Source organism: Vidua macroura, chromosome Z (genome assembly GCF_024509145.1).
Source record: "Vidua macroura isolate BioBank_ID:100142 chromosome Z, ASM2450914v1, whole genome shotgun sequence".
NCBI classification, from domain to species: domain Eukaryota; kingdom Metazoa; phylum Chordata; class Aves; order Passeriformes; family Viduidae; genus Vidua; species Vidua macroura.
In genome coordinates this window covers 38,717,415-38,731,551 of record NC_071611.1, presented here as the reverse complement: position 1 = coordinate 38,731,551, position 14,137 = coordinate 38,717,415, and the positions used below count along the sequence as shown (strand labels likewise).

Here is a 14,137-nt window from a genome sequence, read left to right as displayed (position 1 = left end):
GACATAACTCAGGTCTTCCTTGAGAAAACCTTGAACTCAGGTTTTCATTGCTCCCCTCACAATGGCCACTCTACCCTCATCAGATAAAAGATGTTGATCAGTATTAGATCATATATTCTCTTTTGAAAGAATGTGTAGTATTACAGATAGATCTAGGTATTATTTATCAAGACTCAGATTACCTGAGTTGGGAAAATAGTGATTAAAAAGGAATTTTAGAGAAGTGGATTGACTTTTTCCGCAATGATTGACAGGTAAACCATCCTCTGCTCTGATTACATTGTGATATTTTGATGATATAATTTCTTCAGAAAGGTAGTGAAACTTAATTCACACTTTCTTCTCTTCTAACTACTGCCAGTAGTCACACTCCTGTACTACTTGTGCAGTAGAAGGCTTTTGAAACAACTAGAGGTCTATATTCTGAACTAGTTTTGTTTCCTTAACTGAAATTGTGCTTTGTTCACTTTCTGAAGTTGACTACTCCAAGAAACTACAGGAAATCCTATGAAGTTTTAGAAATTGTCCTAGGAATTTCTGTTATTCTCAGGTATCTTTTTTTTCCTTTTGGGAGATGGTTGTGTTGAGGGAGAAATTTTTCGTAACCTCAGTTCTTTGCATTAACTTGTGCTTTGCCACTGTTCAGGTGTAAGTTATTTATTTTTGTATGTAGTTAAGTAGTTCAAAGTTTGTCCATCACTTTTAGACTAAACCTTTCCTAGAACATTACATTAAGTTCTTCTTTTTCAAGATTTAGACCTGCTACAGAATTAATTTGTAGATACAAAGTCTATACATCAAGATCTTTCAGGCTCTTCTAAAACCTCCAAATACTATGAAACAAAAATGTTTAACATACTAATGCTAAAAGAAGCTCAGAGTCTTTTAGCAACACAAAAAAGGGAAGATAACATTGAAAATTACATGAAATCCCAGAAAATAACCCATCTCTTTCAGATACTCTTTTGCAAATTGATGTGGCTTTTTATTTTATTCAGATTTGCTACATTTTAATCTGAGCTCTTCCATACACAGAACTGTGTAGTTAGGTTTTAGGCTTCTTCCAAGATACTTTTGTATAATACAGCTGTCTTAACAGATTGAGGAGTTCTGCTTGTAAAAGGCACTGTTTTCTGGCATTTGTGAGAAGAATAATTAAGTCATTAACCATTCCATTAGGAGGCTAATATTTTTTCAAACTTAAAAGCATTAGAAAATTTTTTTTAATGAGACAAACCAACTTGTATATGTGTGTTTTTCCCTATATATTTTACCCCTGAGGATCCATTTTACCCGCTTCTTGGAATCTTACTGTGGATTCTTTGAATTAGGAGGAAGTGAAACTGTAATAACTTTATTTCCAATAATTGGATCAGTTAGGGGGCATTTGGATGCCTGCTGTGGGCCCTTCTTTTTTTGGTTCGTTCCAAGCCCTTAGCAGCAGAGACACACATCCCAAGAGTGTGAATCTGCCGGAGCAAAACTCTCAAAACTACAGTTATAGGTAAGTAACCTTTTTCTCTTACCCTTTAAGTTCTTACCCAGCTCCTATCCCTTCCTCCCCATTACCCATCTCCCCCATAAAATTCCCTAAAGAGGAAACTAATAGAAGAATACTATTAAGAATGAATAGTTTGTTTATGTCTAGTTTTATATAGTGACAGAATGTATAATTATAATCAGTATATTAGCATTCATTTCAAAAAATATGTTGTAGGGGGCTTATTTCCTTAAAAATGGAGCTACAAGTAGTAATTTGTATAGTAATCTTGCAGATTACAGTTATTAATACCAGAAGGTGAAGAAATAGAGTGTGAAAGATAAATGAATGTCTGTATAGTAGAATGTGAGACTTAGGTATCATGTGTTTTGTTTATACAAGCTTTCATTAGGTCTGCATTTTGTAGTGTGATGTAATGGATGAAACTGGCATCTTATATAGCTCTTCCAAGAAAACACAGCTTTGCAGCCTCCAGGTCCTATAAAAGACCAATTTTGTGTTTGTGTGTGTTCAGACATGTTTTAAGAAAGGTAAGGGGAAGAAATTCCTGGTCTATTAGAGGAATTGCAGTGAAATGTTGCAATGTTTACACCTATCTCTGAAAAGTTACTTCCTTTTACAGTTTTTATTAAAAATTAAAATACTTTACGAATTATTTAAAAAAAAAAGGATCATGTAATTCAACAGCTTTTTTATTTGTACTCATATGTAAAATGAAATCAAAATTCCCCTATTTATATCGGGTTGTGCTTTACGTAGGGTAGTGCAGAAAACTGCTCTTGTAAGAAGGTGTAGAAAATAACCAAACTGTAACAGTTTAGCAAGAAACCTTCTTTGTTTCAGCCTACAGTGTAAACTAAGACTAGAAAATTTAATATAAATTGCATGTGATATATACCCTTGATTGTACCTGTTGGATGAAAGGATTTATTTATTTACCATTAACCCGATAATGACTTACATTCTGGGACAGACATTTCTTTATAATGGATTTAAATCTTGATAAAGAAATGGCACGAGTAATTAATAAACCCTATTAAGAGCTTAAGCCCAGCATTTCTGTAGTTCACAGTCACTAAGTTCATGCTGACATCAACTTAAGAAGACACAATTTTTTTTTCGTTGTCATGGAATATAAATGTTAATCTAGTTAATTGATGATATTTTTGAGTACAAGGCAGAACAAAATCAACAGTTGGAAGGGAGAAAGGAAACTCACTGCTTATTTCTAAAGTTTTCTGTCCATACAAATGAATTAAAATCTAACTGGATGTGTTAGCTGTGATACTTAAAAGTTTTCATTCTGATGTTAGTGTGCTGCATTTTTCTTGTGGAATTAGATGCTACACTGGGTATTTCAAACTAAGTGCACTTGAGGTTTTGCTAAGATATTTTGAGTTTACAAAACTGTAATTTTGCACAAAATCACATGGATAAAAGCTAGTGTTTATGCTGAAAAATCTATCTCATAAATAAACTAAAGTCATATGGCTTGTGAAAGCAATATTAAATTCAGGGAGCTTAAGTTAGAGTTTCCAATCTCTAAATAAATGTAGGTCTTCGATTATACTTTTCTGCAGTTCAATTTTTTTTGTTATTTCCTGGTGTAGCATTTCCTTTGCATTACTATAATTGACAGAGAATAGTGAGCAACTAGACATCCTTAAGTAGAAAAATCCGTAAGACACTATGACTTTTTGTGTTTTAAACTGAGTGAGTTTAGACATCCTTCTGATGGACAACTAACAGAAATTTGATGAAGTCTTTTAACAGGTCACTAAAGAGTAGCAGGTGTTTCTGTTCTGAGTCTTGCAAGTCCATTTCTTTGAACTGCAGCAGCTGAAAGTCTTCTAGTCTCTTCAGAGATTTTTGGAATTATGTACCATTCTATAAAGCTTCTTATACAAGGTTCATGACTGTACTTTCTTGATTTCTTCTGTAAGGGAGGAAGTAGTGAGAATAAAATCTTTGCCCTGTGTTGGCTGAATCTCTCCTTCAAGGAGAAGAGCTAGTAGTGTGGAAATCTCTTCTGCTGAAGGGAAGTGTTCTGTTTGGTTGATTAATTCTTTTTTTCAGTTGGCATAAGACTTTGAGGGGAAATCAGATGGGAGCAAACTCTTATAGGTTGTGCATACATGAAGGAGCTGAAAAGAATGGATATTTGTCCTAACCCCACTGATAGGTCGTCCATTAGTACCATTGAAGTAATTTTAAAGATTCCTTCTATACAGATTATATTCTTGTGGTCTACAGAGCACTGTTAGCTGGGGGGACAGGGCACTTAGACAGTTTCAAAGAGATCTGTGAAAAATAACTAAGAAAAGGAAACAGTTGACAGTAGACACATGTTTGTCATTTGAACATTTAGCTGTGTGTCATTTGTCGAAAATTTCTAATCTTGATTGCTAGCTTAAATAAGCTTATAATTGGCCTCTGTCTGACTTGTCTCTGATGTTGTTAAAAATAGAAGGTTTGACAACATGTAATAACGTCTTAGGACTAGTATATTTCAGTTAAATTTATAATTAAATAAGTGCTATTTCAAATGAGTGAAAGCATATCCTAGTGATCTCTGATACAAGAGATTAGAAGAGTTAGAGGTTTAAAGGTGTAAAACTCTTAAAGGTTATCCTTTACAAAAAGAAAATTTATACTTTCAGTTGTCATTTAAATGGTTCATCTAGAATTCAGCATGAGAGGATCAATCTTTTTTATGTCTCTGAAGAGGAGAACATTCCTGTTTAACCATTTTGCATATGAAGTCTTCCACTGAGTCCCTTGCAGGGTGTAAAATGGGAAGCAAAAATGTATCTGTTATGTCTATTTATAAGTATACCAAACAGTATTAATAGAGGAAAGTATTACCATTCTGCCAAAAGGAAGCTTAGCAACCATGCTTATGGTTATTATTTAGACTTGTTACCTTTTCATAGATACTTATGAAAGGCCCATTTTCAATTTGATAGACTAAGCAGTTCTAGAGTTGAGTATCATCCAGTTATACTCAGTTGTTTAAATAGTTTATTCTGGGATTTAAGGCAATCATCAGGTTCACAAGGAAGCAGTAACATAGAGGGTTTCAGTGCTAATGGTATCTTGACTATTGCTTTGGAAAGATTCCAGGGTGAGTAAAAGAACAGAGATGCATTTATAATACAGCTCTCCTCATCCACCTGCTGCTTCTAACACTTCCTCTGCTTCCAAGCATATCTGTTTTCAGAATCAATGGTCTTCAAATCACGATTGCCTTGTATTTTCAGCAGAAATGTATCTCATTATGTCTGTGGTTATTTTAGTGCAATGTGGTACTTTGCACAAAGGTTCCACAGTAATGAATTAATTAAATGCTAAATCTTAAAGTACTCATAACTTTGATACGCAGATATTTCCAAAGGCGAAGGCCATAATCTCCTCTCCAGGAATACTGTTCATAAGAGGATTGGTGGGAGATTACCACTTGGAAATCCAGCTAATTTTTTTCCTATGTCAAGCTTGTGGTTCCAGTAATATTTTGTTTCTTGTGCCATGGTGAATCATTTCATGTGATAGAACAGCTCTACTATTTTTAGTATAGTGTAGGTTATGATTTTGCTCTGAATTCCAAGGTACTGCCTTTTAGTGAGCATGTTGCAAGGTAAAGAGAACATTCTTATGAATTTGCTAAGTCAAAAGGATTCATATATAGAGTAACTGTTCTCTGAACAACCATAAATTTGTAAAAGGAAGTGGAAAAAATATAGGTATATTTTGAGTATGTCTGCAACCTCAGAGAAAGGTGGAGTGAATAATTGTTTTGAAAAGAATCTGAAAACAACTAGTATACCCAATCATTAATATAGGCAGAAAGCTCTTCTGTAACTTAATACATAGTCCTTTTATGATGAAAACTGTGACAAAGATTGAAACAAAAACATCCCAATCACACTTTATTGGACTAAAGAGATTGTGAGCCAATATATTTGGAACTGCAACAAGCTTCAGATTTAGGTCTGTAAGATTTCAAAGACATCAGTCTGATATTTTGGTGAAGTTCCAGATCCCAATATTTTTCCCCCCAAAAAAACCAAAAAACTACTGTCTATGGAATGAAGTTTGAATACTGATGCCTTGAAGGATTTGAAGTATATTTCAATGGATTTTGTAAAAATTCATCTGTTCATTTTGGGACTCATGACTTTACGAAGCAGCTATATGCAAACTTGAATATATTCAACTGTAAAGGAGAAGATCTGAAGACATCTATTTTTAGAGGTTTACTACTGTCTTCTCACCTCACTGATTCTAATTCTTGTATAGCTGAAAGTAAGTTCAAGATTTTATGAAGCCCTCAGAACCCAATGGTATGTTTCAGCTTTTAAATTTTTGTAGCTATCATGTCAACTTTAAAAGTTTTTGTTCTTATTCAATGGAGTTTTTTCATTATATTTTATGAAGGTGGTGGTACTATGTATTCATCCTACCTCTTTTGCCCTAGTTCAACTGGATATTTTCTTATACTCAGGACAGCTTTTTTTGTCCTAGATCCAGAATTCTCATAGAGGCAAAGTGGTAATGATTGAGTCTCATTTTGAGGCTCACTTTCAAGATGTACTGGAAATAAGAAGAAGTCTGTGAGTGATCTGTAACTCTGTCTGCAATCACCTTGCCATCTAAAAATAAAACTATGAAGGTGTCCCTTTCTTCTCAGGCAAGATGTCAAGTTACTAAAACATCAGTATTCTAATGTCAAGAGAAGTGAAGAATGTGCATCAGAAGAGCTATGTATTTAGAGGGAATATATGTAACAAGTTGTGATGTGATCATCTACTTGAGTGTTCTCAACTTACAATTTGACATTTTGGATGATGAAGAGCAGCACCCTGTTGAGCCTGGTCACTTACAGAAGTCCAAGCAAGAAAATTGGCCCAGCTTGAATTGTTTTGGTTGTTTGTTCTTGGTGCCTTCAGCATGAGGGCTCTGAAAGGTGAGTTTTGGTTGATCCAGCTACAGCTGTCTAAGGCATCACAGCTCGTGGCCATCTGCTCCTATAATAGACATAAGAAAGGAAAGCATTTTCTTGCTTAAAACTGAATCATTCAGCCTGGTAGGTTAATGCTAACCACCTTCACTGTTGCCTTATGGTGATGCATTAGACAGTAGTTGTGGAAATATGAATGTGTGTTCCCTTCTGCTACAGATGATAATTTCAGTTAAAGAAATGGGGCAGATAATGAGTAACAGTAACGTCTTCTACTGTTAGATCCACCATCAGAGCTTTTCAGGACTTTTTCAGTATGCCTGGCATTTCTGGACTAAAATGACAAGGCTGACCAACTTTCTCATAGGAGTACAAGTTTCTGAACTTAGATTTCAAGGTAACAATGTATGCGGATGTGTATATATATTTGTTCTAATCCATAGTGAAGAAAAATTCCTCTATGTAAATCCTCATATGAATCCAGCAGTTGCTGTAGCACAGGAAAAGCAAAAATCTCCATGCTAAAAAGCTGCATCTTTGATTTGGAAAATTTATTTTGCCTCACATATCTATCATAAAGTTGGCATTCATTCCTACAGGCTTCTATTGAGCTTTGCAAAATTCTTTATTTGCAGTTGATCCATTTCTTCATGGAATTTATTGAATCTGCCTTTACTGTCTTCCAGCCATTAAATCTTGTACAAAATTTTTGAGTTTTAGAAAGTTAGAGATATCCAAATATATTTGAGGATGAAAATGATAGGGAAAAGTGCCTGTTCGCATCACTGGAATTGACCGTGTTATTACTTGTTATTGTGGCCTAATTTTAATTTTGGAGGTGATCCTTCAAAGTATTTCTAAATAAGAATCTTCTAAAAATTTACAAGAAATTAGAATTCATATGTTGTAATTCTGGTTTACAGTTCCAGAGGGACTGCGTGGGTTTTTTCATTGACATTTCCCTATTTCTTGATTGCATCCTCCTTATTGTTCATTCACCTGCTCTGAGTAGGAGAGCTGCTTCATTGCATCTGGTGATAAGGCACCACAAGCCTAGGCACAAAATATGGTATTTTTCTTGCTTTGCATTTGTGGTTTAGGCATTTCGGCAATAGATATATGTTTAGTAATTCCTTAGACTTAAAATCATATTCCCTGATTACAGAGAAAGGAAATTTTTTTGGACAAATTATGCAGTGGTATTTGAGAAATTAGAATATAAGCCTTAGTGCAGGTAGAGCATCTAGTTTGCATGGTAGAAATTCTTTTTAATTTAGAGTTCTGTGATAGGAATGTAAATGGATTGTAGTTCTATATGGGTAGAATATACTCTTTTGGATACTTCCATGTGCTTCTCCTCATGTCTGTGAATTCTACCAAATTACAGGTGGTTAACTTAATTTTTCTGTATTCTGCTCCTAATGATTTTTTAGTGTAAACTGAAAGGCTTATTGCAGAGTCAGGTTCTTGACAGAAAATTATCTCTATACTTTGTGTTTCATCTATAAAAAGCATTATGCTTGCAAAGAGAATTTACTCAAGTTTTTAAGTGTGTAGTGGTCCCCTACCTAATATGCATGTGTTAAGGTAGAGATTCCAACCCTTGGTTTACTGCTTTGTTTCAAGGGAAGCATGGATGGGTGGAATAGTTACTTTATCAGTTTTGTTCATTGTTTGTGTGTTCCCTGACTAAAATATGTGTGAAGTCCAGCTGATCCACGAACCAAGTAGGGAAAATTTGTCATAATGATTGCAGATCTTTGCTTAGTACTTGTGTAATAAAGCATGTTGGATCTGCAGAAGATATCTTCTATAGTAGTATTCCTTAAGAACTAGTTATGGAGCTGCACCTTATCTTTGACTTTCCAGACTTCTGCTTCAAGTGTAATCGAGTAGTTTGAGGGTTTTTTAAATGAGGTGGGTTTCTTTGTCCTTATATATGGCAGCTGCTTTATTAGGTGGATCTCTTGGGAATTTCATATGTTTTGAGGGAGGTTTATTTACTGGCATTTGTGGGAGACAGACAATGAATGATAGTCTGAATACATGAAAAAGTGTTAGTTAGAGAAGTCCTATTCTTGCTTTTAAATTCAGTGGATTTTGTTTTGTGTGCACATCCAAGCTGAGGAGAATTCATTGTGGGAGTGGAAGGGAATGGACATTCTTCCTTGAACATTTATCAGTTTTTTTATATAATTTGTGGTTTTTTTCTCTTTTAACTTGCAGATAAGCCTCTAAAGAAGCGAAAACAAGAAAACAAACCACCAGAGGCTGGAGGTGCTACTGGAGGGAATAGAACAGCTTCTCAGGAGACAGGTTCTGCAGGAAATGGGGCACGACCAGCACTGATGGTTAGTATTGATCTGCAGCAAGCAGGAAGAGCAGACTCTCAGGCAACAGTGACTCAGGATTTGGACACCATCAAAAAACCTGAAGAAATTAAGCAGTATAATGACGGGTTTATGTGTGTTCCCCAAGGAGACACTGTTGGAGTTCTTAAATTTAAACCTGAAAATCATCCAGAAATTTTTAGGAAAAAGTCAGACTTTGAAAGTCAAAAGACAGATATCCAGCAAAATGAAAACAGACAAATGGAATTCCAGCAACATGAGAGCAGACAGTTGGAAAGTAAATACAATGAGAGCAAGCAGTTAGAAGTGAAACATGAAAGCAGACAAATGGAAGTGAAACAAAATGAGAACAGACAGACAGAACTGAAACAAAATGAGAGCAGGCAAATGGAGATGAAACAAAATGAGGGAAAACAAAATAATGGCAAACAGGAAATACGGCAACGGCCAGAAACGCCGAAACAGAAGAGTGAAGGCAGACCTGAAACACCAAAACAGAAGAGTGAAGGGAGGCCTGAAACACCTAAACACAAACATGATAATAGGAGGGACTCCAGTAAACCTTTGTCAGACAAGAAAATTGAAATATCTAGGCACAAACTCGATGTGAAATTTGATCCTCCAAGGATGAAACCTGAAAGTCGACCTGATCCAACAAAACCGAGGCCTGATGGGCGCTCAGTTTCTGATACACCAAGGCGTGACCATGATAACCTTAAACAAAGATCTGAGGACAGGGGGGAGTCAGAGAGATACAGAGGAGATCGAGGAGATCCATCCAAGATTAGAAGGCCTGAATATTTGAGATCCTCAAACAAAAATGAACATGATTCTAAGCATGGTATTAAATCTGATGGTTCAAAACCTGAGAAATTTGAAAGGAAATATAGGCATGAGTCTGGTGATTCAAGGTTTTCTTCTGGGGATCAGAAATCAAGACCTGACAGCCCTCGTATTAAACAGGAAGGTAAAGGGGATTCTAGCAAATCAAGACCTGATAAACCTGGTTTTAAGTCACCAAACAGCAAGGATGAACGAAGGACAGATGGTAATAAGAGTAAAGTAGATAGTAATAAAGCACATGGTGACAATAAAGCAGAGTTTCCCAGTTATTTGTTGGGGGGAAGATCTGGCGCACTGAAACATTTTGTCATTCCAAAAATCAAGCGTGATAAAGATGGCAATGTTACTCAGGAGTCAAGGAAAACTGAATTTAGAGGTGAACATAAGGACAAAGTAGAGAAGATTGGGCTAGTTGAAGATCTAAATAAAGGAGCTAAGCCTGTAGTTGTCCTTCAAAAGCTTTCTTTGGATGATGTGCAGAAATTTATTAAGGACAGAGAAGATAAATCAAGGGGCTCTTGTTTTAAACCTAACAAGAACAAGTCATCCAAATCTAATAAAGGTAAGATTGTTTTAATATTAATTGCATTGTATCTTTTACACATGAGTTCTTGTAGATTTTCTACTTCTGCTGTTAGAAATTAAATGCAAACATTTGATAGTTTATATGCTTGCTTATATGGTGAGAAATAAAGTGAAACCAGTCTAAGGACTGTCATTATTGTAAATCTTGCTACAAATGTACCTGAAATGATTTATTTACTTCAGTACAAGTACTCAATCTGGCAACCTTTAAGTGGTCTTAACATGTACTTCAGCTGCATTAGTTTTATATGGTAATTTTTCTGGTGAAATGTAACTGTTGTGTGTATAATTTTACCTGGTTTAGATGTGTCTGTATAAAGGACTGCCATGACTGTAAATATTGTAGCTGGAATGATGGGAAATACTAAGTATGCAAGTCCTAAGATTCTTTTTATATTTAATTTGAAGTGAAATGGGATTTTCCAAAGCATGTTTAGACATGGTGATAGTAAGAACGTAGTGGCAAAGTCTCATCTACCTCTTTAACACTGTCGATACAAATCAGTTGAGGAGGTTCCATACTTGAGATTTTGTGACAATAACTTAGAAAAATGCTTGGTCTGTAGGAAAATTCATCTGTCATTGTCTCTAGTGTCCATTGTATGCAGAAAGAAGAAAGCTGAACAATTAGCTAGCATTTTGAAATTAGTAATATAGACAGGAAATAATTTAGAATAGCTTGTAGGTTTGTTATTTAACTGATTGTCTCTTTTGCAGATTTAACACTTTTTAAAAATAAGATTGTTTTTCTTCTTGGTGCTTTCATTTTGGCTTCTTTGGTTTCAGACTGAAGTAGATCATGTCACACTGAAATCAGTATTATTAACTGGTTTGGTTTCCTTTTTTTAACATTTAACATTTAAAGAATTTAAATTTCTTATATAAACATGTTTATAGAGTTGTCATGTCTTAAAATAGACAGATAAAAGCCAGAGGTCAGGTTTACAACTGTATGCAGGATGATGTGTAAATCCATTTCCAGGTGTATAATGAATTCAAGATTAAAACATTTTCTTACATAGCTGATCTGGTAAGAAATGATGTAGGAATGATCTTCATGAATGTATAACTATTTTATGTGCCCCTGGTGTTTTCTGTATCATTAATTTCTTGTGCTATGCCTGTTTTCTATCTACTAACCAGTTTATATTAACTCTAAAAAGCCTTAATAATAATTTTTGATGTACTTTATATCTTTGTAAAATATTAGCCTCCTTGTTAGGGATTTCTCTTTGTCCTGGAAATAAGAACATTGTCCCTGTACCTTTTTGAGGTTTAAAAGAAGCAAAATTTCAATTTCTAATAATAGCTGTCTAGAGTTAGCCATAAAATTATGGTATCTTTGTTCTCAGTTTAATCTGAAGCTTTCAGATGGCACCCTTATGTTCTTGATAGGAAATGCTAAAAACTTTGTGATAAAAATCAGGTCTAGTTTCAGTAAGATAGATTTTGAATTCACACATTTTTATGTGCAGAAAATCAATTACTTACAAGTCTTCTGAACAATAGGCAGCGCGTGTATGCTTTCCAAAATGTTTCTGAATTACTTTTTTATTGTAGTCTGCATTATATGTGGTTATGTATGTAGAATGCTTTAGTAATGTGTAAAGGTTTTGATGAATTTTGGTGTGATTCTAGTAGATGTCACACAAGAGCAATGCATTGATTTTAAAGTTACATTTATAATTTCTCTACAAAGTTTTTCTGGATTTTTTTTTTCTTTCTGAAGTCATCATTTTCTTGCCTTTCTTGCACTTTCAAGTAATTTGGGACTTGTTTTACAGGGGAAAATGGTTTGAATCTGATGAGTCTTTTTGCAGTTGTATTCAGAATAAGGTTCTTAAAATGATATTAGAAATAGGTTTCATGAAAAGAATAATGTAACTATTTTTATCTTACAAATAATGTTTTGAGTGTTCAGCAGGCAGATTTTGGAGGAAGTGTCTTTGAACTGCAGATTTTTGATGTGTATATTTAATTCTGGTTTTTTTTGTTTTTTTTTTTTTTTGTTGTTGTTTTTTTTTTTTTTTTTTTTTTGTCTGGTAACTTACTTCCTAGAACACATTATGCTAATTAATCTGGTGAATTCCAGTGTTTGAAAAGATACATATTTTATAAAGTTATTTCTCTTCATAAGGCAAAGTCTATTTGTCAACAACTAACTGATGTAGATGTATTCATGCCATTGACATGGTGTCCTCCATCCAGTTGAAATATTGTTCACAGTTTTACTTGGTGCCACTTTTAGTTATAAACTTTTAATACAATAGGAACTGTAAATTTTGTAAGTCTTCTTTTAGTTCATCTTATACTACTTAGTAGATTGTAGCAATTCTTTTCTAGTGTTGCCTTTTAGTGTCATTATTCAACTTCTCACATGCCTCTTATGCCATGTAGCTTAATATATTTTACTTTCTCTTATTTCATTACCCTTGTATCTCTTGTCCTTTCTTTTTGCTTTCTCATCCATCCCTCCCTGAAGAAGATGTCTTGTCGGCTTTGTCATGTACAACATCATTGCTATAATTTATCTGAAATGCAGTTTAAAATAGGGTTGTTCAGCTAGTTCAAAACACCATTTAGATAGCCATTCTGTCTTAAGGGGCTAATTCCCATTCATTACAAAACTCAATAAAGTTAACTCACATTAAGTTACAATTAATTCTTTGCAAACTGAAAGTCCATACTACTTTTTGCATTGTTTTACTAAACTTTAAATTTTAAAATCATGCCTTTATTTGCATTGAACTTCAAATAGACAAGGTAACATTGTCACCAAATTTTATAGACATGTTTGAAATTGTATCAAGTTATGAATGGGAAGGATAGCCACAGTGTGTGACTGTTAATATTGAATCAATCCACGAGTCCCTTTTGGCATTTACAAGGAAGAAGTATTTTTTCTCTCTTTCCTTCTCTCTCTCCCCTGATCTTTGAGCATTTTTCTGAAAGATTCAGTGTATCTCAGAGGAAAGTTATGGATGTTTTTCATAGTGTTTTTGTTACAGGGTCTTGTGGTGAAGTCTTGTGGCCAGTTTTGTCCAGGTCAGAATGAACTGTGACATTTTCTTTGTCTGGTTTTAACATCTGTTAATGTCTTTTATCTTGGTTTTAATACACATGTATGTTGTTGTGGGACCCATGAAACTTTTCCCTTTAACTTTGTGCCTGCAGTGAGGAGGTCATGTTTGCTGTCCTTTCTTTTCAGAGCTTCAGTGAACACTTCAGCTTCAGTGCTGCTTTTTTAGAGCTTTGCTGATCAGCTGTGTTGGGATGGGAGCTGTTAGCAGCTTCACGGTTACTGCTTTCTGAACAATACAAATTTTCCTTTGTTAAGTATAAGTAATGAGAGAAACTGCAACTATCTGTGCAAGACGTCTGAGTAGGTTTATAATATATTTGAAGGATTGTCTTTGCAAAATAAACATCTTTTGGATCTTCCTATATCACCTAAAGGAGTTTGTTTTAAGGGAAAAAAAAAATTCTGGTCTGAATGCCATTCCTCCATTGTATAGATTGTTATGGGATTTCATTATCTTCACAACACAGGTTTTGTTGCTCACTACAAGCCTTCCTAAATATACTGTTCCCTGGTGCTCTGATCTGAAATTTGAGTAAAGACTTGACTTTTCTTTGAAGGTGTTCTTCACACATACTCTTTACGGGATCAGCTAAAAATCTTACAGCTTAATCATCTTCATGTCGTTAAAACAACGCTTCTGCATTCTTCTGTGCTTACATGGTTTGTTTGGGGATTTTGGTTTGTTTGTTTTTAATTCCAGGTGACTTTTTCAGAGCTTGTAGTAACTCTCATTTGGTATTTGTGCAACATGACAGTCTGGGTTCTAGCACTGTTGGAAATTGCTGTTCCCTTGGGTAACAGCAATCAATTATCTTCTC

The 14,137-nt window shown here is 34.6% G+C and overlaps 1 protein-coding gene across 5 annotated transcripts in view; it reads left to right on the top strand.

Moving 5' to 3' along the window:
- Positions 1-14,137, top strand: part of NIPBL (NIPBL cohesin loading factor) — a 151,795-nt gene that overhangs the window by 85,265 nt on the left and 52,393 nt on the right. For 3 of the 5 annotated variants that reach the window (XM_054004299.1, XM_054004297.1, XM_054004298.1), the window contains one exon: positions 8,685-10,214. The exons of 1 other annotated variant lie outside the window; for it this stretch is intronic. In XM_054004299.1, the coding sequence (XP_053860274.1) occupies positions 8,685-10,214 (1,530 nt within the window). Of the gene's footprint in view, positions 1-6,058; positions 6,465-8,684; positions 10,215-14,137 lie in introns of those variants that run through there. One more of the 5 variants, XM_054004300.1, reaches the window with a different exon arrangement.